Source organism: Bison bison, unplaced genomic scaffold (assembly GCF_000754665.1).
Source record: "Bison bison bison isolate TAMUID 2011002044 unplaced genomic scaffold, Bison_UMD1.0 scf7180017864390, whole genome shotgun sequence".
Taxonomy (NCBI): Eukaryota; Metazoa; Chordata; class Mammalia; order Artiodactyla; family Bovidae; genus Bison; species Bison bison.
Window position 1 is genome coordinate 5,065,944 of NW_011494962.1, and position 27,622 is coordinate 5,093,565.

The window sequence follows — 27,622 nt, forward strand, 5'->3', positions numbered from 1 at the left end:
GATAAAACTTGCTTATGATCTCATGAGTGTTGTCAGTATTTAAAACAAATTTCTAAGTGAAGGTCTTTGAATATTTATTATTTACCAAATTGCTTTCCTAATAACATTAATTTTATTATTTTTATCAATATATATTTGCAATTTCTTAAGATATGTTAAGAGTTAAGAGTAACTGTTGATATGTTATTTTCCTAAGGCTAATGATTAAGGAAGAATTTTTCCTAAATTTAGTGAGGAAAAAATATTACTGAGGGGAAAGAATTAAATAATTAAAGCTATGCACAGTTGTAGAAGTATGTGATATGAGAATGCATGCTGAGAAATCTGTGACTTGTGAATGAATGCTGTATTTTGTCAGAATTCATGTTGTATATAGAATTTATTAAAAGGAATGAGTTTGAGATGATCTCATATTGTTAGTTCATCTTCCATCTTAATAGGAAGATTTTGAGGAAAGAATGTTCTTTGTTCATGTTGTTCGTCCATTTGCTTATTTAGCCATTAGGAAGTTCTTATTTAGCATATTGAAAATCATTTCAAGTCTAAAGCTAAAAGCTATCTACTAACTTTTCTGATCACAAAAGCAAATGATTGAGAAAGCTGTTTTGTAGATAGAAATAATATTTTCCTGAGGATGGAAAATAAGCATTAAAGTCTATAATAAAAGCATCTAATTGGTGTTTAATAAAAACACCTACTTTTTCTTTTCAGGTGAATTCTTTAGAAGAAAACGTTCTAAGTCAGAGGACATGGACAATATACAGTCCAAACGCCGTCGATATTTGGAAGAGGAATATGAGGCAGAATTTCAAGTAAAGATTACAGCCAAAGGAGATATAAACCAGAAGCTACAAAAGGTGTTAGAGATTATAAGTTAAAACCATATTAAATAAAAGGCACCACCATCTTTATTCTCCTAGGTTTTTGACTTTACTCTGTATTTTATTGACATATTCAGATTTCTCATAGAAACAAAGAACTTGAAGAAAGTGATTGGGCTTATTACCCTTAATTTAATTCTAAAATTCCTTGTGACTCTTTTGAAGCTAAATTGTTTTTGTTTTTCTAAAGATATGATACTAATCATCAAAATAGGAGAGACATTATGACTTCTTACTTGCTTTATACAAAACTGAGTATCAGTTTTCAGCTTTTTTTCCCTTCTACACTCAACTTCATTCTAGTAGGAACATTAGAGTCTCATATGTTAACATTTTAGCTTTTATAATTTTTTTCATAAGCTGATTTCATGACTGTAAGTCCCTGCATTCTAAGCTCTTTGTTATGTGTTTTAGGGTTAGTATTAAAAATGGTATGAACAAGGCTCTGGAAGGACTAGGGAAAAGGAATATTTAAAGTACAGGCATTGGAAACTTCTCACTGTATGTATTAGACTAGAGATAAAAATAATGAAAATATGAAGTATTTAATATATTTTTCAAAATGTGTTCATAAATGTCGACAAATCTTTTTTTAAGAGAAGAATAGGAGACTTGGGTGAAATTAATTTTTCAAAGCCTTACAGATTTAATGGTGAAATTATAAATAACCTAGGTCTCAAAGTGTAAATATCCCCATTAGAGAAAGGAACAGAGACAGTAAAAAAGTAGCTTTTTTTCTCTCGTATCTTTTTATCGTATGGTGATAATAATGCCAGTTTAGTCTTTCTTTTAGAGCTATTAGAAATATGAAGATAGCTATGTGAAAGGATTTTGAAAACATCTGTGTATACTGAGGGTTTACTCCTCTAGGAAAGTGTTACTCAAGTGTGGTCCATGGATACGTACCATGTGTCCTCTTTATGGGTCCATAATGAGATAAATATAAAAACTGTGAGTAAATTTCATAGAGCAGTGAGATTCTTAGTGTCTGCTAAAAATATCATCTGTAACAGATTAGAAAATATTAAAATCTGGTCCTTCACCTTGTTTCCTCAAATCACAATAGAGGGTATGGGAGGAAAATATTAAAACTTCCAATTTCAAAATGTTTTAAAAATTTCACCCTCTGGAAATTTTCTATTTTTAGTACATTTTATTCTGTTACAGTAGATATTATATATAGGCAGAAGTAGAGGATTTCAACAGATATCATTGTGTTATGGATGCCAGTACTTTTTTTTAAACAAACTAGCTAATGTATTAGTACTGTCTTATGAGTACTTCAGAATATTTACTGTTTGCTGCTTGCTTGAAATTCCATTTTTGTAACAAAGGAATATATATTTTTAGGTTGTACAGTGGTTACTGGAAGAAAAATTGTGTGCACTGCAGTGTGCTGTATTTGATAAGACATTGGCAGAATTGAAAACACGAGTGGAAAAGATTGAGTGTAACAAGAGGCATAAAACAGTTCTTGCTGAACTACAGGTTTGTACAGTAAATTGCATATCCACGTGTCATCATTCTCATAACTTACTTTCTAGTATATGTTTTCCAAGTTGACAATAAAGTATATTTAACTTATAAGTATTAGGAATAAAAGGAATCGCTATTAGTTTGCTCAGGCTGCCATTAAAAAAAATACCATCAACTGGGTGACTTCCAAAACAGAAATGTAGTGTCTCATAGTTTTGGAGGCTAAAAGCCCAGGGTCAAGCTGCCATCAGGCTGTAAGAAAGAGTTGTTGCATTTGTCTCCTCTAGCTTCCTACGGTTTACTGACAATCTTGGGCATTTCTTGTCTTGTGGAAGTATCATTGTGATTTCTGGCTCCATCTTCACATAGTGCTGTGTCTGTATGTGTGTCTGCTTCCAAATTCCCCCCTTTTCTAGGGATACTAGTTACTCTGGATTAGGACCCACACTATTCTAGTAGGACCTCATCTTAACTAGAGTTGACTTTTGGAGAATGTAAGGGTTAGAGGTGCTGTCCCCACTGCCTGCAGTTGAAAATCTGTGTACTGGTACCTGCCTCAGAAAATGAAGAAATTCATAAATGACTCACCCACAGCAGTGAACAGTTCGGATAGAATCAGAACTCAAACCCTGGTTCCTTTGATTTCAGTTATGGTGATCTCTAATTGAACACAGACTCTAACTCAATTTAAAGATCTGTAAAATGAAAATATGAATAGTATATTTATTGAAAAAAAATTTCCATGTATAATTGGACCCATGCGATTCAACTCCATGTTGTTCAAGGGTCAACTGTAATTACCTCTACAATTACCTATTTCCAGATAAGTTTGTGTTCTAATACTTGGGGTTCAGACTTCAACATACTTTTGAGATATGTATCAACCCATGCCAAGCCTCAGAAATAATCTTGGTAGTGCATCTTCAGTATTTCTTCAGTCAGTGAAGAAAGGCTGGCATCATCTAAAATGCTGTTAAGTACTAAATAATGTTTGCTGTGATTCTTTTTATATTAATCTATTTCCTCCAATGAATTGTATTTTTAAAGACATTAGTTTGTTGATCTGTGTTTATGAATAATTGCTACTTTTAATTTTTTATTGAATATGTCTGTATATTAACACGTAGTGCTTGAGCTTCTGATTAGTTGAAATGTGCACATGGTAGCATGTGTTAGTAATTAATTTCATTCCAAGATTAAGAAACTGGGAAATTTCATCAATGCATTCATTCTGTCAGAAGGGAATGTGTTTCTATTTGGTAGGTTGTCTGAAAAATGAGCATTGTCTCAGATGCTGACTTGAAAACCACTTATAGAGCCTTACTTACAAATAAGGGAGAAGTGTTTCATGAAAATAAAGTTGCGCAGTTGAAAGCAAATTGCAAGCAACTGTGACTAGATTTTAGGAATTATGTATCTCAGCCAACAAGTTTAGTTTTTTAATTTAATATTGTAAATTTTATTTAAAGTGAGACTTTATTAATAATAAGGTCATTGTAGTTATTTTATAATGCATCATTTAGGACAACACTATTCCTGTTTCTTACCTTTAGCGGGTCCTTATATAGTTAGTGATAGTGTTGTCTGATCATTACATTTTATTTTACTAGTACTATTTAGAATGTTGAATTAGAACTGAAAATGTTGGAAGATTTAAGAGAATAATTTCATTCATGGTTTGTTATCAGTCCCATGGCTGCATCTATGATTTTGTGCTTTTAGAACCTGAGATTTTAACTCATATTTTTAAGATACAAGTCTGTCTCTAACTTAATAAACCTTTGCACTTGCATATTTCTTTGTAGCCTTAGAATCTTAATCTTTGCAACATCAAATCAATCATCTTCTCCACAAATAAGTCATGTTGTGGAGTTGCACATTGTTCCCCTTACTCAAAATTCTTGAATTCTCAGAAAAATCTTCAAGGAATGTCTTCCCATTGTTTCTTTTATTCACAATTTTTTAGTTCTTGGAAACTAATTCCTCTATATCACTTCACGTATACACAGTGAGTTGCCAAATTAAAACTTTTAAATTTCTTATAAAAGTCTGTCTTTTATATCTTTTAACTTTCTACAAGACCATCATTACCCAGTTCCTTGATTATAATAGCAGCCTTTTACACGACCACTTTGGTACTGCTTTTTACATCTTTACTGGTCCTTCTCAAGCATTGTATTCATCTTTCTAAAATGCTGCATGTTAATTCTCTTCTGTGTAGTTCAGTTTCCTCAGTTGTGTACCAGTTTAAACCTGTGTTCATTTTCTGATTTGTAATTTAGATCTCCTAGTTTTTGATCCACTTTTCCTAATCCCACCAGTTGCTTCACTGTCCTACAGAGTATTTTTTTTTTTAAGATTTAAAAAAAAAATAATTGTATTTATTTGTTGGCTGTGTTGGGTCTTCATTGCTGTGTGGGGTTTTCTTTAGTTGAGGCGAGTGGAGGCTACTCTCTAGTTGTGGTGGCTTCTCTTGTTACTGCACATGGACTCCAGGGTGTGCGGGCTTTAGTAATTGCAGCACATGGACTAAGTAGTTGTGATTCCCAGGCTCTCGAGCACGGGCTCAGTAGTTGTTGTGCACGGGCTTAGCTGTTCCACGATATGTGGTGTCTTTCCAGACCAGGGATCAAACCTGTACCTCTTGTATTGTCAGGCAGATTCTTTACCACTGAGCCACCAGGAAAGCCCACTGCAGAGTGTTAATGCTCACAGTATTTTTATTTCAGCCATTTGATTTCATATTGTAGCTTCCATTCATTTATGATCTGTCCTTACCATGCCATTTATTTACATTTTACTCAGCCCGATTTAGTTCCCATCTCTTTCTTTGTTGTTCTGATATTTAGATATTTATGGAAGTAAAATTTGGATAGCAATTACTTTCAAAGTTTACAGTTCAGTGTCATTTGGTACCTTCACACTGTTGTATGATCATCATCTTTATCTAGTTCCAGAACATTTTTATCAATCCAGAAGCAAACCTTGTATCCATTAAATAGTCACTTCTCATTTCCTTCTCCCCCTAGCTCTTGGGAACCACTAATCTGCTCTCTGTCTCTACTGAGTTACCTATACTGCATATTTAATATGAACAGAGTTATACAATATGTGACTTTTTGTGTCTGGCCTGTTTTTTCACAGCATAATGTTTTTAAGATTCATACATGTTGTAGCATGTATCACTACTATATTCCTTTTCATTGCTAAGTAATATTTATCTTTCTATACTGTTGAAAATAAATAGGAATTAATTCAAGATGTTAACTTGTGTATACATACACACACATACACATATTTTATTTATGTATTCTTCAGTTGATGAACATTTGATGAGCATTTAGGTTCTTTCTACCTTTTGAATATCGAAAATAATGCTGCTGTGAACATTTGTATACAAGTATTTGTTTGAATACTTGTTTTCAAATCTTTGGGGCATGGAATTGTGGGTCATATGGTAATTCTTTTAATTGATTGTAGAACAGTCAGTTGTTTCCTGTTTTATATTCCCACCAGCAATGTTGAGGTTTCCATTTCTCCCATTTCCTTGTTAACACTTGTTACTGTCTGTGTTTTTTAAAAATAATTATGACATCCTAATGGATATGAAGTGGTATTTCATTGTGATTTTGGTTTGTGTTTTCCTAGTGGCTACTTATGTTCAGCATCTTTTCATGTGTTGTTTAAACATCTGTGTATCTACTTTAGAGAATATTTAAGTTATTTTTATTCCTGGATTTTTTGTTTTTGCCTTTTTATTGTTGAGCTGTAAGAGTTCTTTACATATTTTGGATATTGAACACTTTAAAGTACATGATTTATGACTATTTCACCCATTCTGTAAGTTTTCTTTTTACTTTCCTCTCTTGATAATGTCTTTTAATGCACAGAAATTTTACATTTTGATGAAGTCTTGTAGGCAACATAGAGTTAGGTTATGATTTATTATCCACTTTGCCAATCTCTGCCTTTTAACTGAAGAGTTTTTCATCTCTTTACATTTAAATTATTGATAAAGAAAGACTTAGTCCTACCATTTTACTTGTCTTTCACCTTTTTTGTTGCTTAATTCCTACATTATTGCCTTATTTTGTGATTTTTTTCTAGTGAACCATTTAAACTCTCTTCATTTTTCTCTTTCTATAAAGTTTTTACTTTTTCCTTAGTGATCACTCTGGAGATTAAACTTAACCTCTTGAATTAATACCTATTATGCAAAAAAGTATACAAAACTTTTCTTTCACAGTCTTGTCCTCCCATCTCTCTGGTGAATTTCTTAATTTCAGTTATTGTACTTTTAGCTGCAGAATTTATGCTTTTTAAAAAATATATAATATCTGTCTCTTTACTCATATTCTCTCTATTAGTGAGACATTTTTTTCCTTTTTTTCTTTTCAAGTTATTTCTCAATGGTATCCTTTAGCTCTTTGAATAGATTTAAAACCATTTATTTAAAGTCTTTGTCTAGTAAGTCTTATGCCTGAGCTATATTTCTGTTAATTTTTTTTCTTTCTGTGAATAAACCATACTTTCTTACTTCTTTGCATATGCCCTAATTTGTTCATTGTTACTGTTTAAATGGATATTTTGAATATTGCAATGTGACAATTCAGAAAATCAGATTTTCCCCCTTCTATCTAGGGTTTGCTATTGCTGCTTGTTGTTGTTTGCTTGATTAGTGGGTTTTCTAAACAATTTTTGGAAAGTATATATTCGTTATTGTGTATGGTCACTGAAGTCTATGTTTTGTTAGCTTAGTGGTCAGCTGATATTTTGACAGTTAACTTAAATGCTCAGACAGTAAGGAATCCACTTGCAATGCAGGAGACCTGGGTTCAATCCCTGGATTGGGAAGATCCCCTGAAGAAGGGAACAGCTCATTCCAGTATTCTGGCCTGGAGAATTCCATGGACAGAGGAGCCTGGCAGGCTACAGTCCATGGGGTAGCAGAGTCAGACATGACTGAGCAACTTTCATTTAAATGCCTGGAGCCTAAAAAATAAAATGATTACTCTCCCAAATGTTTGCAGATTAACTGCATTGGGGTACTCTTTCAACACTTAGGCTAGACCATTTACAACCTGTTTTATCACACTTGCCTTATTCTTCTCTTCCTGCTTGCATAAATTCTGAAAGCTAGTCTGAGGTGGCAGCTTAGGGTCTTTTCAGGCCACTTGTGAGCTTGCATTCTGTCCTGAACATTCAGATAGTGTTCTCAATTTCCTGAGATGGGTGAGAGCTTTTAAAGCCCCCTTCTGCCATGTGTCTTCTTTCCCAACCTTTTCCATCTCAGGCATTTCTTTTCTTTTTTTAATACTTTTTATTTATGTTAGAGTATAACTGATTAATAGTGTTGTGATAGTTTCAGGTGGACAGCAGAGGGACTCAGGTATACATATACATCTGTCATTCTCTCCCAAACGCTTCTCCCATCCAGGATGTCACATAACATTGAGCAGAGTTCCTTGTGCTATACAGTAGGACCTTGTTGGTTTTCCATTTTAAATAATAGCAGTATGTACATGTCTGTCCCAAACTCCCTGACTAAGCCTTTCCTGTATCCCTTCCCTCTGACAATGATAAGTTCTTTCTCTAAGTCTGTAAGTCAGTTTCTGTTTTGTAAATGTTGATTTGTATTATTTCTTTTTGGATTCTGCTTGTAAGAGATGTCATACAATATTTCTCCTCCTCAGTCTGACTTTACTCAGTATGAAAATCTCTAGGTCCATCCATGTTGCTTCAAATGGCGTTATATCATTCATTTTTATGGCTGAGTAATACTCTGTTGTATATATGTACCAGATCTTCTTTATCCATTTCTCTCTCAATGGACATTTAGGTTTCTTCCATGTCCTGACTATTGTAAATAGTGCTGCATTGAACATTGGGGTGAATGTGTCTTTTTGAATTATGGCTTTCTCTGAGTATATGCCCAGTAGTGGGATTGCTGGGTCATATGGTAGTTTTTTTAAGGAGCTTCTGTACTGTTCTCCAGGCTTCCCTTGTGGCTCCGGTGGTAAAGAAATCTGCCTGCAATGAGGGAGACCTGGGTTCCATCCCTGGGTTAGTTTAGGAAGATCCCCTGGAGGAGGGAAAAGCTACACACTCCAGTATTCTGGCCTGGAGAATTCCATGGACTGTATACAGTCCATGTGGTCACAAAGAGTTGGACACGACTGAGCGACTTACACACACATACATACCATTCTCCACAGTGGCTGTATCAATTTACATTCACACAAAGAGTGTAAGGGATTTCCTTTTCTCCACACCTTCTCCAGCATTTGTTGTCTGTAGATTTTTTTTGATGACCATTCTGAGCAGTGTGAGGTGATATCTCATTGTAGTTTTGATTTATATTTCTCTAATAATTGGTGATGTTGAACATCTTTTCATGTGTTTTTTGTCCATCTGTATGTCTTTTTTGAAAAATGTCTATTTAGGTCTTCTACCCATTTTTTGATTGGTATTTTTTTTTGTTTTGATATTGAGCTGGATAAGCTGTTTTTATATTTTGGAAATTAATCCTTTGTCAATTGCTTCATTTGCAAATATTTTTTCCCATTCTGAGGGTTGTCTTTTCATCTTATTTATGGTTTCCTTTGCTGTGCAAAATCTTTTAATTAGTCCCATTTGTTTATTTACTTATTTTTCATTACTCTAGGAGATGGGTCAAAAAAGATCTTGCTGCTGTTTATCTGCCAGTAGGTTAATTGTTGAAAAGAAGTATTTGATTACTGTAGATGTAGCTTCCCTTGTGGCTCAGCTGGTCAAGAATCCACCTGCAATGCAAGAGACCTGGGTTTGATTTCTGGGTTTGGAAGATCCCCCAGAGAAGGGAAAGTCTACCCACTCCAGTGTTCTGGCCTAGAGAATTTCAGACTCATATGTACTATTGGTTAGGGATCTTCTGTGATTTATAGATATGTTTACTATTAATATATAATTCTCAGTGAGAAAATTAAGTGTGGTTCCAACTATGTTAAATAATAAGAAATGCAAGCACATATATTCAGAAATATGCTGGTTTGTGAGCAAGGAGGAAAAAAGCCAATCTTCTAAAACTTAAGAGTGTTTACTTTGGGTTTTGAAGTCAAGGATTATACAACAACTTGTCTTATTTTCTTTGCTGTTGACTGTCTTCTGAGGATCCTATTACCCATAGATTTCTTGTTATGTATGCACAGGTTCCTTTTTAATATTATAATGCCATTTGATTTCTGTCTCATTTTTGCTTTTTTTAGGCCAAGATAGCCAGGTTAACCAAACGCTTTGGAGCAGCCAAAGAAGATCTTAAGAAAAGACAAGAAGTAAGAATTTCTATTCTTGGATAGTTGATATTTAGCTTTAAGTGGCAATCTTAGGAGGTGCTGACCTAGGAGGAAAGAAGTCTGAAATTTTCTTTTATACTGTGTACTTCCTGCATGTTGTTTCTGGAACTTCTGCTCATTAACCCTTTCTAATCCTCATTGTTTTCATATGAACATCAGTACATGTAATATGTATATGTAAGGCATTCTTGAAATTGTATTTTCTATCCATCTTTAAAATTAAGCTTTGGGGATTTGCCTTACCATGTTTCTCTCAGGCATACCTTGGAGATACTGTGGGTTCAGTTCCAGACCACTGTAGTAAAGCAATTATTGTGATAAAGCAAGCCACAAATTTGTAAAAAAAAAAAAAATGTTTCATTAAAGAAAAAAATACATAAATGTTACATTAATTCTGTAGTCTTATTAAGTGAGCAGTGGTATTATGTCTGAAAAATCATTTAGATACGTTTTAATGTACATACCTTAATTAAAAAATGCAAAACATAAAATAATTGCAGTAACATCAGAGATCATTGGTCACAGATCACTGTAGACTATAATAGGGTCTCCCTAGTGGCTACATGGTAAAGAATCTACCTGCCAATGCAGAAGATACAGGTTTGAGCCCTGGGTCAAGAAGGAAATGGCAATCCACTGCAGTATTCTTGCCTGGAATACCACATAGACAGAGGAGCCTGGTAAGCCACAGACCATGGGATCACAGATAGTCAGACACAACTCAGTGACTAAAACAACAACAAATAGCAGTATAATAATAATGAAGAAATTTGAAATATTACAAGAATTACCAAAATGTAACACAGAGACAAGAAGTGAGGAAATGCTATTGGAAAAATTGTACCAAGCTTGACACATGTTGCTACAAACCTTCAGTTTTTTAAAAATGCAGTGTCTGTGAGGTGCAATAAAGCAAGGCATGCCTGTATTTGCCAGTGTAGTGGTTTAGTCTCTTATGTCCTGCAAAACAGTTCAGTATTACATGGCCTCAAGTAGCCCAGTTCTCCTCTTCCTTTCTTACTCCATGTAGTTTAGTACAGGTGTCGTAGCATAGCACAAACTGTGGTCTGCAGTTAGGCTTTGCTTTCTGTTGTTTCCTTAGTTATTCTGTAATACGGATTTTTAGTATAGCATTGTACATTGCAGTATTGTTTTTAGTTGAATTTCTTTTCCTCTTTTTTTCATTTGAGCAAGTTACATTTCTTTGAGTCTTGATAACTTTATTGCCTCAGTTCAGTTCAGTCGCTCAGTCGTGTCCGACTCTTTGCGACCCCACGAATCGCACTTTATTGCCTAGTACGTAGTAATTTCCAATAGTAGTTTTTTCAGTAGTAGTCATTATTCCTATAGATATTTCTGTCTTGAATCATTTTCATATCCTGTTTACTTGACTTTTTAAAACAACTCATTTTGAAATGATAGATACACAAGAAATTGGAACAATAACACACAGACTCCTATGAACCCTTCACTCAGCCTCACTCATTGGTGAAATCTATACCCATAGTACATTATCAAAACCAAGAAATTAGTACAGTTCTATCAGATAGTTTTGTAGACTTTATCAGTTTCCTTCAGGTTTTACATAAATTAATTATGTTTATCTGTGTGTTTGTCTGCAATTTGATCTCATGTATAGATTTATGTAACCTGCCACCACAGTTCAAGATACACACCACACAGGGATACCCTCCTGCTTCTCTTTTACAATTTCAACCATGCTTTTACCCTACCCTTACCTCCTGTTTTCTGGCAGCTACAAATCTGTTCTGCATCTTTATATTCTTTGAACTTAAATTTTTAAGCTCTGATTTATCTTTTCTTGAGCAACTGACAGTTTGTTTACACAGGCTAATCATCAAATCCTCATTTGGCCACACCCAAAGATTTTTTTATTATGGTCTTCTTCACTGATGTAATTACATTTCTGATTTTAAACTCTAGTTTCTCAGCTTTTAAAAAAAGTTTGTTTTTTTTTTTGGTCACACTATAAAAACTGTTTCTTCTATTAGAAAATTGGTATAAACCTTTATTTGCTATGCCTGAACGAAACATAGGGTTTTGAAATTTTTCCATTGTTTTTTACAATATAATTTTCCATTTTTTTCTTTTCATCCTGTGTCTGAACTAAGTAGTGCTGCCCACCTTGTATTTTTCCAGTGTTTGTGCATATCTCATTTGTTATCAGAACTGTTTTCCAGGTCTTACTTGTTTAGTTAAAGGAGATAGGCAGAGACCTTAAGATACACAGATAAAAATATTACGATCCCTGAAAAGTTTGTCTTGAAGAGCTACAATAAGTATGGAAAGAAGGACAAATACTGTGTAATTCCTAAAAATCAGAAAAGATTAATTTGAACAATTAGTGTGTGTGGCACTTGAAGAAAATGTTAAGGTAGTGTTCAGTCTTTCAAATTGTGTTACTTCTTTTAGTTTGTAAGGCCAGTTTTAAATTTCAAAACTTAGACATCTTTCTAACTCATTCTTGTTATTGTTTTCTTCTTATGAGAGATATTTCTAGAGAAATGTCAAAAGATTTTGTTCTTCCATGTTTTAATTTCCACTATAATTTTACATATGTCTTTCTAGGCTTTAAAAACAAGACACATAAAATAATATTGAGAATTATCCCCCTTACCAAAATAACTAAACAAGCAATACCACTTCAGATTCTTTTCTTCTGTTTAGATTTGCTCCTTGGTCCTCTGATATTAATCAGTTAATAACAAACCCCATTATTCAGATTTGGCTTAAAACATTTTCTATTAATTTCTGAAAGAAAATAAAATCCTCATAAGCAGTTTGCTATTAAGACCGTATTCATGTTTAATCTATTTTAGGGCTTTATGACTGATATCTTTAACTTTCATCCTTTATCTTTTTTTTTACTATAAAAGAAATATCAAGATATTTCTCTCCTTTATGGAAATCAGTGACTTATAGTTGATTCTCAAATTTTAGATTTAATCTAAATCCTGCATTTCAATTTTTTATTAAAAATAATTATTTTTTTTTAATTGTAATAAAAACAACATAAAATTTACCATTTTAAATTCTACAATTCAGTAGTGTTAACTATATTCACATTATTGTGTAACATATCTCTAGGAATTTTTCATCTTGCAAAACTAAGACCTCCATAGAACAACTACCATTTCCTCTCCCCTTTAGCCCCTGGAAATGATCATTCTACTTTGTTTCCATGGTTTTGACTTCTCTAGATATCTCATAAGTGCAGTCATACAGTATTTGTTTTATCTTATTTCACAAAGCATTGTGTTCTCAAGGTTCATCTGGGTTGTTGCATATGACAGGATTTCCTTTTTTAAGGCTAATACTGCATTGTATGTATATACCACATTTTCTTTATCCATTTATTTATTGATGGATATTTGGGCTGGTTTCGACTTCTGGCTCTTACGAATAATGCTGCAATGACATTGGTGTGCAGATACCTCTTTGAGGTCAAAGTTTTGGATATTTCTACCCAGAAGTGAAATTGCTGGGTCATTTGGTAATTCTGTTATTTTTTGAGGAACCTCCATATAGTTTTCTTTTGCAGTCACATCACTGCTAAAGTCACATTTAGGGCTTCCCAGGTAGCTCAGTCGGTAAAGAATCTGCCTTCAGTGCTGGAAACCCCAGTTCCATCCCTGGGTCTGGAAGATCCCCTGGAGAAGGAAATGGCAAACCACTCCAGTATTCTTGCCAGAAAATCCCATGGACAGAGGAGCCTGGTGGACTGCAGTCCATGGCTTGCAGAGTTGGGCACGACTGAACAAGTAACACTGAGGAACTGAACAGTCACATCGTTTACATTCCCATCAGCATGGCACAAGGGTTCCAATTTCTGTATATTTTTGGCAAAAAAATTTTTTTTTCCTCTTTTGTGATAGTGTCCACCCTAATGGATGTGAGACCTTATCTCATTGTGGTTTTGATTTGCATTTCTCTGCTTAGTGATGTTGAGCATCTTTTCACATGCTTATTGATCATTTTGCATATTTTCTTTGGAGAAATGTTTATTCAGGTCCTTTGGCCATTCATAAATCTGGTTACTTATCTTTTAATTGTTAAGATGTAGGAGTTCTTTTTATGTTCTGGATATTAACACCTTACCAGTTACATGATTTGTAGTTATTCTCTGCCATCATGTAGGTGTCCTTTTCACTCTGTTGATTGTTTCCTTTCATGTGCAGAAGATTTTAAGTTTGATGTAATCTTCTTTGTCTTGTTAATGCTTTTGTTACCTTTGCTTTGATCCAAGAAATCATTGCCAAATCCACTGTCGTGAAGCTTTCCTCTGTGTTTTCTCTTCTTAATTTCATAGTTTTAGGTTTTATGTCTTTAATCCGTTTGGATTAAATCTTATATATGATTTAATGGTCTGACTTCATTCTTTTGCATTTGGATATCCAATTTCACACAGTTTGTCAAAAGAGTGTTCTTTACCCATTGTGTAGCCTTTACACCCTTGTAGAATATCATTTGAGTGTTTACATTAAGAGTTTATTTCTGGGGTCAGTATTCTGTTTGACATTTCTATGTGTCTGTCTGCATTCCAGCACCATACTGTTTGGATTACTGTAGCTTTGTAACATGTTTTAAAATTAGAAGTATAAGCTTTCAACTTTGTTCTTTTCTAAGATTGTTTTGGTAATTCAGAATTTCTTGAGATTTCATTTGAATTTTAGGATGCCTTTTCCTATTTCTGCAAAAAATGACAGGAATTTTGATTGAGATTGCATTGAAACTTTTGACCACTTTGGGTAGGATGGACATTTTAATAATACTATAGATGTTTTAATGATGGCCATTCTGACTGGTGTGAGATGATATCTCATTGTAGTTTTGATTTGCACGTCTCTTAAGTTTACAACTGTTTTAAACTGGAAATAAATTCAGGTCACTTTTTTCCTCCCACCACTTCATTGATATCATATATTATATCTTTTTGTATTGTGTGTACGTTAATATAGATTTACAATTATATTTTATACTTAAATTCTGTACTAGAATTAGGTGGGATTTCTATTTCCACTTTCTAGTAATGCAGTATTCTGTATTTATTTTTGTATTTACTTTTACTAGAGAGTTTTATATTTTTCTTTGCTTTCAGGTTGCTCTCTAGTGTCCTTTCATTTCTACTTGAAGGACTCTGGTTAACATTTGTATGGTGGATTTAGTGGTGCAAAATGCACTCAGCTTTGTATTTACTGTGAAACTCTTAATTTTGCCTTCATTTTTGCAATGATAGTGTTGCTGGTTATGATATTCTTGCTTGGCAGTATTTTTCTTTTAGCACTTGAATATATCATTCCACTCCCTTGTGGCCTGCTAGGTTTTTTCTGAGATAAAAGCACTGATAATCTTAAGGGAGCAGCCTTAAATGTGATGGGTCCCTTTTCTCTTGCCACTTTTACAACCTTTGTGACTTTTCACAACTTGACTATAATGTTTCTTAGTGTAGGTCTCTTTGAGTTGGAAGTCTTTCACCTTCTTGAATTTGTCAGTTTTCTTTCTTAAGTTTGGGAAGATTTTGGCCTTTACTTAAGAAGGCTTTCTGCCTACTTTCTTTCTTTCCATTCTTGTTTTCCCATATTTGTATATAGGCCCACTTGATAGTGTCTAATAAATCTCTTAGTCTGTCTTTACCTTTTTTTCATTCACTTTTTCTGTTTGATTCTCTTAACTCAATAATTTCAAATGATTTATCTTCAGGTTTGCTGATTCTTTCTTCTGCTTGATACAGTCTGGTTTTTATCCCTTCTAGTAAATGTTTAAATTCAGTTGTTGTAGGCTTCAGCTCCAGAATTTCTGTTGGTTCTATTCTGAAGTTTCATTTTCTTCTTGCTTTATTTTCCTAATTTCATTGAGTTTTCTTTCTGTGTTCTTTTCTGTCTCATTGAGCATCTTAATGATAGTCATTTTGAATTCTTTGTTGGGTAGTTCCTAGGTCTGTTTCTTTAAGATTAGTTTCTAGAGATTAATTTCATAGATTGATCCATATTTCTCTGTTTTTTTTGGTATGTTTCTCTTTTGCTGAAATTAGGCATTTGAAAAAGTACACTTCCCATCTTTTTGGAATATCTTTGTACAGATGAAGACCTTTACTAGTAGGTCAAGTTAGATAACTCTGATCTCCTTTCAAACCTTTTTTCAGAGATGGCATTTTCTTGGCGTTTGTGTGTGTATCTCCAATCTGCAGAGTTTTGTCTGGTTCTATTTGGGAACGTCCCATCCCCGACCTGGTATCTGCCTTTCAAATTGCTGCTGCTTTAGCAAACCATTATACTGGAGTTACCCCTACTGTCTCTCTGTATTACTGCCAGTTTTCTGGTTTAGTACCAAGCCAAGAGGTTTGCCTTTCTTCTCATCTACCCCCCAAGACACCCAATGTGTGCTGCTTCTTCCAAGTTGGGTGAGACGGAAGCCAGTACCTTGATCAGTGTCCCCCGAAAGTCAGTGTTGCATGCAAATTCCAGTGTTTCTTTCCTGAGGAAGAGGACACTTTTTGGGATTTTATTCCCTTTTTCTTTTCTATTTTACTACACTGTGTAAGGAAGGAGGTGGGATATGATGGTTAAGTGCAACAGACTTTCCTACCTTTTACTATTTATCTCTTTGGGGCTTACTCTCATTTAGGGTGCTCTAATCTCTCAACAGGTTTCTTGACTTCTTACAAGTGAAATTTGATCCTTAAGTTGTTAAGTCATTGTTTTCATAAGGGAAGGATTCTGTAGGATTTTCAGTTCTGCCATCTTGCTGATGTCACCACACTGTAGTGTTTAAGGTCCTCCATCCAGTGACATTAAGCCATACTTTACTTATATATACCTATTTATTATGCTTATACTCCTTTTATATTTTTTCCCTCTGAAATGTTTACCTTCATTTTAAGTGTTTTGAGTGTACTGATTACTCAAAGACTTATTAGAAGATGCACTTCTTTCCCCTAAAAATTTTTTAAAACTTTTCCCAATGAGGCTACAATGTTACTTTCATTTCCTTTTCTAGATATTTCAAATGTTTCTGTCAGAGCAGTTTATCTTAATTCTTTATCTTTTTTCCTCCTCTACGCAGATAAAATCATTCTTTTATCCTATAAAAAGTAGCAAAATATATTTGTTGTTGAGAAGAGTGATTGGTGGCATCTGCTTGATATGCTTCTGTTTATCACCTTTTGTTTAATATGTATTATATTTAATTAAGACTTGAGTGGACTTATTTTTCTCAGTTTAAGAAATAGATGATGAAAGAATTATAATGGAGGCCCAAATAATGATAATTAGCATATAAATGTTACAACTGTATTTCTATAGTCCCTGTTTTGGAGGATGGAAAAAGGCTTAGTTTGTACTGAAGTTATAATTGGGGCATCTTTTTATGAAATTATAAGTCACATAGTGACAAGTAGTTTTTTTTAAACAAAAATTATAAAAATAATTTTGTGACCTAGGATACCACTTAATTGGTAATCAGTTACTTCTGAGGATAAACAAATATTTTCCTTGTTTCTTGAGTTTCTGCTTGTAATCTGATGCTTCCTCTGCTAGGTATTTAGTAGGCATTTACTAGATGTTTATTGAATGAGTATCTAGTTATTCTTTAAATTTATTTATTTTTTTTTCTAGTTATTCTTTAGATTCATATTGTTAATGCTTACTGAACACTTTTAGCATATAAACTATTTTTACATTATTTATTTACTCATAAAAAACTGAGGTCTAGGAATTATTCACTTTTCATACAGTAAGTAGTTGTGACAATAGACTAATTTGTGTAAGCACTTTAATATGTGCCAATGCCAAGGTTGTTTTTTTTTTCTTAGAAAGATTTTCTCCTGTACTATAGAAATAACTTGAAATTCATATTTCAGTGTCCATACATAAAATTTTATTCAAACACAACCATGATTATTCACTTACATATCATCTATGGCTAATTTCTGTGCTACAGTGGCAGAGCTGAGTAGCTGCAAAGCCTAAAATATTTACAATCTGGCCCTTTATAAAGTTCACAGACTCCTGATCTAATACCATTAATTCCCTAATCCTTTTATTTTACACCTACAAAAAGACTTAAATTTTGCAACAGATTTGTAAGTAAGTGGCAAAAAACATAAGTTTCTAAGTCTTGTTTTGTAGAATAGTGATGATTAATTTACACGTTTTGGTCATCAAATGCCCTATTTCCACAGTAAAGCAGTCAATTCTGCCATTTCTAAAGGGGTCTTATGAGGTAACAGTATTTATAACCATTCTTAGATAATAAGCTGGGAGAAGGCACTGGCAACCAACTCCAGTACTCTTGCCTGGAAAATCCCATGGATGGAGGGGCCTGGTAGGCCACAGTCCATGGGGTCACTAAGAGTCGGACACCACTAAGCGACTTCCCTTTCACTTTCCACTTTCATGCATTGGAGAAGGAAATGGCAACCCACTCCAGTGTTCTTGCCTGGAGGATCCCAAGAACGGGAGAGCCTGGTGGTCTGCCATCTCTGGGGTTGCACAGAGTCAGACAAGACTGAAGCGACTTAGCAGCAGCATAGAAATAACAGATAACATATTAACAAAGCACTTAGAGGACTGAAAGATTGCTTGTGAATTGGGCTTTATTTTACCTTGGTATTTTTCTCCCCAGAACCCACCAAACCCACCTGTATCACCAGGAAAGTCTGTAGTTGATGTCATCAGCAATAACAGTGTGCCCTACAGGTGAGAATTGTAAACAGGCTGTTTATCAAGTTTTTCATTAAGAGAACAAGGTTCTGATTTTCTTTATTGTGCAGAAAGATCTTAGAATGTGATGCTATATATTTTTGTAGAGATAAGTGTTTGGTATACTGAATTAAGTATATTTGCTTCTTTTTGCTTTGCTGTAATTGTTCTCCTATGGATATTGATATTGCTTGTTTTTTTATAAGGCTTTCTTTTGTCATTGCAGATTTCTTTATACACTTGTGTTAAATAGTATTACCTTAAGTATTTGAGAAATTCTTTGGTCAGAGTTGATAAAAACTAATGTGTTGCAGATATTCGGACCCATATTTGGTTTTCAGGTTAAAGTATTAAGGACATAGAATATAAAAGGAAGACTCTTCCCCTGACGCCCTACACCCCAACATTCCAGTGTTTTCATACCAGCTTTGCTTCACTGCATTCACTCCCAGTTTAGTGCTTTAAATTAATATCCAAGTCTAGCTACCCTTTCTTCCTATGAGCCACTGCTTTCTGTATGCATAAGTAGATATCCCCTAGAACGGCATGTCCAGTGACCATTTGTGTGTGTATCTATTTCACAGAAATACAAACACGGTGAGACAGATGTTGGAGTCCAAAAGAAATATAAGTGAGAGTGCACCACCATCTTTTCAAACCCCTGTGAATACAGGTAATATTCTTAACACCAAAATACATTTTGTTAGGAATTGAAGGCTTTTGTTCTCTTTTCTTACACACTTTTGAGCTTGAAATGGACTAAGAAACTGAACACAGTTATGTAAAATTGAGTGCTAAGAGCAAAATTTTGTTTAAAAAGTAGGATCACAGATGTGCATAAAAATACAGAAATTCAGATTTCTGCTGTAGTGATTCTCAAATTTTGGGGTGTTGACATCCCTGTATAATCTTAAAAATTATTAAGAATCTACAGAATTGTATTTATGTGGGTATATAATTGATATTTACTATGGCAGAAATTAAAACATATAATCTTTTAATGTTTATTAATTCATTTAAAAATAATTGCAAACCTGTATTTTGTACCAGTATACAGTCCACTATTCTTGCCTGGGAAATCCCATGGACAGAGGAGCCTGGTGGGCTACAGTCCATTTGGTCATAGAAGAATTGGGCATGATTTAGCAATTAAACCACAGAATTACATACCATAAGTCGCAAGTTTTAGTGAAAAGTAGCTCTTAACCAAAATTTAAAAAATTAGCAAAAAGAGTATTATTATATTAAATTTTTATGTCTCTTTTAAACTTCACTTAAAGCATTAAGATGGCCAAACACACCTGGATTCTCATATCTGTGTCTGCATTCAATCTGTTGCAGTTTGTTGTTTTAGTTGAATTATGTGAAGAAAATTCAGCCTCATACAAATATGTAGTTGGAAAAGGCCTAGAGAGAATGTGGGTATTATTCTTTGACATAGCAAGTAATGGTTTCTTAAAGGTTAGTTGCAAAGTGAAATCAGAAATCACACCAATAAACGTTTGTACATTTTTCACTAAATTCGTTTATCTCTCTTGTACTTGGATGGGTCTTTTACTAATATCATTCATTGATCACTTGGAAAATATTCACCGAGTTTTCTAAGTCTTCCAAACACTGGTACATTTCATTAATAATTTTTTTTTAATTGTATTTATTTACTTTGTTATCAGTTTTTCTCAGAAGAGCCTTTAAAGATTTGGGAAGCTAACCATGCTCTCAGGGTGGCAGGTAGATGTATTGTCCCAAGTTCTAAGTTTTTTTTTTAAACTCAGATTTTACTATTGCCAATCGATACTGTTGGTTGTTTTCTTTGAAGTCTCTACCTTCTTTGGTTTATTTTCAAGAAAAAATTTGCCAGATACCCAAGTGTGAATAACCATAGTATGTTTATAAGTCAGTCTTTCAAGTAAAAGTGGTATTCCATCAAATGGGCTGTGAGCTCAGCTTACAGCTCAGCCAGTCGTCCGAGCACTCATCCTTGAGCCAGCCAGCCTTATTTGGTATGCAGCAGTAATGCTTTATGTGTGCCTGTGATTTTGGAAAGACTTTACAAATCAGTGAGAAGGAGACTTAGTCATTGATTTTTATTAAACCTGCTCAAATGAGAAGATACACAAATGGCTGAACTAAAAAGACTATAAAACTCCAGCGACCAACATTTTGATTTACTCTGCTCTTTGTTGTCAGCTCCTTAATTCTTCTCCCATCTTCCCTATGTTATTTTCCATATCACATAATGTCAGTAGAATGTTAATAGAGGTAGTAGCCTCTCCTCACTAGTTCTTCTCCCAGGGAGTTCAGTAAAATTGGATCCACAGGTACAGGTTTCACTTTATCCATATCATAAAATACCATCACTAAGTTCACCTATTATGAATTTATGATACTCTTTCTAGATATTCTGTTTGAGTTTATATATTGCCAGTGTTCTAAGGCATTTTTAATGTACTTTCAAAATTGTCTTTACAATTTTGCCTAGTTTTCACTGTTTTATAGTTGTATTTCCCGCTAGTAACTCTGAAGTAAGTATGCTAATTTTCAGAGACTCTTGGTACAGAAATAGCAGTCCTCCATCTTAATGATAAAACGTGCTATTTTCATAATGTACCAAATGTAGATGCAGAAATGATTCTGCAAATAATCTAAGAATTCAAGAATTTAAATCAAATTAAAAGATATGAGAGACTACTGTATATATTGCACTACATCAACTTTGTATTATTTTAGCTGATAAAGATAGCATTTAAACTGAAACTTCTCTCTTTTTTTTATAGTATCTTCAACCAATCTTGTCACTCCTCCAACGGTTGTCAGTAGTCAACCTAAATTGCAGCCTCCAGTGACTTCAGGTTCTCTGACAGCCACGTCAGTTCTTCCTGCACCCAACACAGCTACAGTAGTTGCTTCTACTCAGGTGCCTAGTGGAAATCCCCAACCTACAATCTCTTTACAGTCTTTACCAGTGATTTTACATGTACCTGTTGCTGTATCCTCCCAGCCTCAGCTCCTCCAGAGCCATCCAGGGACTTTAGTGACCAATCAACCATCAGGCAACGTTGAATTCATTTCTGTACAAAGCCCACCTACAGTGAGTGGTCTTACCAAAAATCCAGTGTCTTTGCCATCTTTGCCAAACCCCACGAAACCAAACAACGTTCCTTCTGTGCCCAGTCCTAGTATTCAAAGGAATTCTCCTGCCAGTGCTGCACCGTTAGGAACAACACTTGCTGTACAGGCCGTTCCAACAGCACACTCTATTGTACAAGCCACCAGGACTTCTTTACCTACAGTAGGCCCATCAGGACTCTATAGTCCGTCAAATAATCGAGGTCCTATACAGATGAAAATTCCAATTTCTGCTTTTAGTACTTCATCTCCTGCAGAACAGAGCAGCACTACCACCACAAGAATTGGTAAGTCAACATGTAGATTTAATAATAGAAATGCAAGCTTGTTAATAGTCTGTAGATAATTGAATTTGTGTGTGTATGTGTGTATGTAGTTGACAAACATTATTAGAAGACAGAGTGAATAGAATTTCACAGAGACTATTTTAGTTACCCAAGAGGAATGATGTTAAAGTGGGATCTGAGAGTTTATTTTGACTGAGAAGTTATCATTTGTAATTCATCTTTTACTAGTTTTCCTAACCTGGGAAAATTTTTAATTTTGTCTTTGTAGCAAGCATTGTGAATTACTTTCATAATACATTTTGCAGATATGTCTGAATATACAGAAAACAGTATGTTTTAAAGTATCTAAGTGACATAATATATGCTAATAAGAGGAAAATAACAACCACACATCTTCTCTAGTGAAAGTGTTAGTCGCTCAGTCATGTCTGACTCTTTGTGACCCCATGGACTGTAGCCTGCCAGGCTCTTCTGTCCATGGACTTCTCCAGGTAAGAATACTGGAGTGGTACTCACTTGGGCAGCACATACACTAAAATTAGAATGATACAGAGAAGATTAGTATGACCCTGCACAAGGATGACACGCAAATTTGTGAAGTGTTCCATATTTTTTGTTCATGTTTGGCAGAAACCAACAAAATTCTGTAAAGCAATTATCCTTCAATTAAAAAATAAATGAATTTAAAAAAAAATAGTGGAGAGGGTTGCCATTCCTTTCTCCAGGGGATCTTCCCAACCCAGGGATCAAACTTCAGTCTCCTGCATTGAAGGCAGATTCTTTACCATCTGAGACACTAGGGAAGCCCCTGCCCATTATCCCATTTGGGAAAACCTTTGTGCATTCTTCACTCCTATCTTCCAAATTTGAATGGTTTTATACTAGGTCTTCCCTCTTTAATTTACTGCAGAACGTTTCCTTGCTTCTTGTTTTCTCTTATATATTTTCCCATATGGCATATTTTACATGATTATGTTTATATATTTATATATACTTTGTAGTATTACAAGAAGGAGAACTTGATTGTTCCTAATTTAAAATCTGTAGAACTCTGTCTTCCTTGTTCTTAGAAAGCATAGATTATATATACATTCTTGAACTTGCTTATTCTTCATTTCTGATTTTATATTTATCCCCACTACTTTTGGAAAGACAGGAAAGAGTACCTGGGCATCATGTATATAGTGAAATTGTTGTAATAGCTGTCCTTTTGATATAGTTGAACTTGAAATATAAGAAAAAATTATAAAGTACAAAATTAATTTTTACATGTGAGATATACAGGGCTTGTTTTTCTAATTTCTTATGTGATCTTCAGTAGAGTACTTGTCTTCTGAGTATATATTCTCATAAAATAAGAGTTTCATAGAGTTACTAAGAGTAAATGAATGGTAGATAAAAATTCATACTAGAATGAAGTTGAATATCACCTTCATACAATTAACATCTGGGATATAAGATTAAATCTGAAATTTAAAATACAGTTATTATTAGTATTTAAAATTAAATATTTGCATGGTACAGTAATGATATTTATTAGCAGTATCTGCTGTCACAACATTCCTTAGATGCCTACTTTGAATTGAGTTCAGTGAATGAGCAAGATTTTTTGGGGGGTGGGTTACATTTCTTCCAGTCATTACTGTTTTTTACCATGTTGGGTGGAAGATGATTATCATGGACCTTCTTTTCTGTGATTTTGGAGTTTTTCTTTATGAAATTTTGAGCTTAGTTGACATTGTTTTTAAATCATGGTTACAAGATAAGGTAAATTCTTAAATATAGAACTTTCCCTGAAAGACCATAGCCTGAAAAGAAGTAAATAACTTGAGAGATTACTCTGTCTAATGTTATGATTGCAAGTTCCCTAAATACTTATACAGTAGCAGAATTATGAGTTTCCCAGGTGACTCATTGGTAAATGAGTTACCTGTCAATGCAGGCAACGCAGGAGACGGAGGTTTGATCCCAGGGTCAGAAAAATCCCCTAGAGGAGGAAATGGCAACCCACTCCAGTATTCTTGCTAGGAGAATCACATGGACAGAGAAGCCTGGTGGGCTGCAGTCCATAGGGTTGCAAACAACTGGACCTGACTGAGCATACACACACACATCAGAATTATAATTTAATTTCATTATCCTGTTAACATTGTATGAACATTTGTTGACCCAAAGGGTGTGTTTTTCCCAAAATTATCTAGCTTAATGCACTTTATTAGTTGTAATGTCAGTCTGTTTTGTTTAATTTCTTGACTGTCTTTAATTTTTTTTGTATATAAAATTAATAATTTTAGTAATTATTATTTTTGTGATAATACATTTATATGTATACTTAAAACTTTATATTTTAACATATATATATTTAACACATATACTTTAATATAAAAATTATATTATGGAGATCTTCATTTTGAGTTCTATTTGGAATGCTTACATATATTTGAAAGTAAATTATTAGATATTAACCAAAAATATTAATGATAAGCTTGGCTTTGTTTACCATGTTAATTAGAAGGAGGTCCTATGAGATGATATATTCTCTGATTATGCATAATTTTAAGGATGCCATAAGTGGCATGAAAGTAAGCATTTAGCTATTGAGACTTGCAAAAACCTAAGCTGAGGTCAAATAGCAAAATTTGGCTGAATATGAAGGTTGAAGCCAAACTTTAATACATCCATAAAGTGATGAATTAATTAGTTATTTAATTAAAACTTTTTGAAAACTATGCTTATGTAAGTTTTATTTCAGTTCAGTTCAGTTCAGTCACTCAGTTGTGTCTGACTCTTTGCGACCCCATGAACTGCAGCATGCCAGGCCTCCCTGTTCATCACCAACTCCCAGAGTCCACCCAAACCCATGTCCATCGAGTCAATGATGTGATCCAACCATCTTCTCCTCTGTCGTCCCCTTCTCCTCCTACTCTCAATCTTTCCCAGCATCAGGGTCTTTTCCAGTGAGTGAGCTCTTCGCATCAGGTGGCCAAAGTATTGGAGTTTCAGCTTTAACATCAGTCCTTCCAACGAACACCCAGGACTGATCTCCTTTAGGATGGACTGGTTGGATCTCCTTGCAGTCCAAGGGACTCTCAAGAGTCTTCTCCAACACCACAGTTCAAAAGCATCAATTCTTCAGTGCTCAGCTTTCTTTATAGTCCAGCTCTTACATCCATACATGACCACTGGAAAAACCATAGCCTTTACTAGAGGGACCTTTGTTGGCAGAGTAATGTCTCTGCTTTTTAATATGTTGTCTACATAATGTATAACTAGACAGCATGCATTTGTATATATTTATATACATATATCTTCATAGAGTAAGTCAATGTTTTTTATAAAGTGTAAAATAAAAGTTGTCCTAAGGATTACTTGGAAATTTAGAGACCAAATTATAGTTTATCTCATTCATTCACAGGAGAAGGAAATGGCTACCCACTCTAGTATTCTTGCCTGGAGAGTCCTGTGGACGGAGGAGCCTGGTGGGCTGCTGTCCATAGAGTCGCACAGAGTCAGACACAACTGAAGTGACTTAGCATGCATGCATTCATTCATAAAACATTGAATGCCTGTTTTGTTCTAAAATCATGCAGACACACAGAAATGTACAAAATAGTCCCTATTCTAACTAAGCTCATAGTCAAATAGGGAACTTAATGTTAAATAATTATAAATGTGATGAGTGTAAATATATTCAGGTTTCTGTGAGAGAATATGGGAGCTCTGGGAAGGTACGAGAATGGAGTGAATGGCAAGATGGTGGGAAGTAGAGTTTTAAAGGATTTTTACAGAGAGGAAGGAGTGTGACATCCACAAACACTGGCTACAGGAGGGGCGAAAATGGAGTTACAGGCACTTGGGAATGCTCTAGATGAGAGAGAGAGTTGTAAAAATGACTTACAAGTTTTTGCACTCCGTTTATTTTCATTCAGTTATTCAGCACCTACCAAGGTACACTACTAGCGCACCCCTGTGAAACGCACATGCACGTAATGCACATCCGCTCTGTGATGCTCGTGATGTCCTGTGCACATACATGCATCCGTTTTTTGATGCTGGTAAAAATTCAGTGTTGGTTAAAAGTGACAGTGTCTTTTAAGAATAAAGAGACAGAGATGTTTCTTATATGATAGAAAGAGTTTGTTGTACAATTTTTGACTTTATATCCTGCCAATTTTATTGCTTGATAGATTGATTTGTAACTTTTAACTTTAAAAATTCATCTGAAGTAGTAAAAGAAAACAAAATATACATTGAATCTATAAAATGTTACATTGAGAATCAAGACAACAATCTAATAAAAGGGTAGGAGAAGTTAATGGGAAATCTAGGATAAAGAATATTATTACAGCTTTATGAATAATTACCTTTGTGTCCTGAGACAATTAAGTCAAAGAGAGAATCATGCTGGATAAGAAAACTCTCATATTTATTAGTATTTGTGTGTGTGTAGAAATAAAACATTTCATTAATCAGTTTAAATCTTTCCTGAATCTTGAGAATAATTGTATGAGGATAATTCCACAGAAAATTCCATGTACAGAGGAGTCTGGTGGGCCACAGCCCTTGGGTTGCAAGAGTCCAACATGACTTAGAACTAAACCAGCCAACCAACCAATCAACAGAAAATAAAAATGAAACTCCCTCACCTGCTTTGCTTCTTGACGTACCTTTTATTTTCACTTGAAAATGTGTTTTAAATCAAAATGAATGTATTCTAACACTGTATATATGTTTTTTAAAACTGGTAGTAAATTGTTTATGTTTTGGTAATGTCTTGAATGTGTGTTAATACTCTGCATGTCAGTAACCTGGAATTAATTTTTTTTTTTATTAAGTAGTATTTTTAAGAAGTACTAATTAAAAAAAACTTTTTTATTAAGTAGTATTTCAAGAACTTTGCAGTCCAGAAATGAAGCTGATTCATTATAAATGAAGTAATTTTAAGATATTAAAGATATGTATATGTCTTTTAAAAGTTACATACATCTTAAATATACCTGAGAGATTCCTTAGGTTATATATACACACACAGGAATATGTACATATATGTATGTGTATATATGTATATTTTCTTGCTATGCAAAGAACTAAGATAATTCAGATAGGGTAGGCAGAAATTGGAAGGGCCCCTTTTACTTAACCTAGCCTGTAAAACCCTCTTTTTAACAGGTAGATATTTATCCTCATTTTTTTTAATGTATAGATAGAAATAATTGTATCTATCATTTCTGGTTTTATCTTTTTAAATATATTGATAAATGATTTACTTTGTATGTATGTTATGAAGATTTACAAATGAAAGGAGTGTCATATTTTGACTAAAGTCTTTTTGACAGAAAGTGTGGATAAGGATGTTTCAGCATTGGAGAACTCCTATTAATGTAATTGACCACATTACCAAAGAGAAAAAACTGATTAATCACCTCAGTAGACGCTCAAGACATTTGACAAAACTTAATACCTTTTCTTTAGAAATTGAGGCAGAAAAACATACTTTGTTTTCTGTGCTGTTTTTTCATTCAGCTATCTTTTATACGACTGTATAGTTGTAGTTCTATACATGCAAAATTCATATGTATGTTTGTGTGTGTGTACATACTCAATACAAGTTTATTGAAAAATGAATAAAGGAAAATCATCTGTGATTGAGCTGTTGAGATTATGCATGTATATTTCATCAGGATCATTTTATTTTTCTAGTGAATTTATTACATTTTGGCATGTTACTAAGTTTTTTTCTCCAGAGGTGTGTAGTAGGGAAGGATTATATTTTATTTAACTTTTTGTGTTACAGCATT

At 34.0% G+C, this 27,622-nt stretch overlaps 1 protein-coding gene across 7 annotated transcripts in view; it reads left to right on the forward strand.

Annotated features, from left to right (window-relative positions):
- ATF7IP (activating transcription factor 7 interacting protein) overlaps positions 1 to 27,622 on the forward strand; it is a 115,164-nt gene that overhangs the window by 63,915 nt on the left and 23,627 nt on the right. For all 7 annotated transcript variants that reach the window (XM_010858714.1, XM_010858711.1, XM_010858718.1 and 4 more), the window contains 6 exons: positions 712 to 857; positions 2,232 to 2,369; positions 9,602 to 9,667; positions 18,332 to 18,405; positions 18,993 to 19,081; positions 21,186 to 21,824. In XM_010858714.1, coding sequence (XP_010857016.1) covers positions 712 to 857; positions 2,232 to 2,369; positions 9,602 to 9,667; positions 18,332 to 18,405; positions 18,993 to 19,081; positions 21,186 to 21,824 — 1,152 coding nt within the window. The remainder of the gene's footprint in view (positions 1 to 711; positions 858 to 2,231; positions 2,370 to 9,601; positions 9,668 to 18,331; positions 18,406 to 18,992; positions 19,082 to 21,185; positions 21,825 to 27,622) is intronic.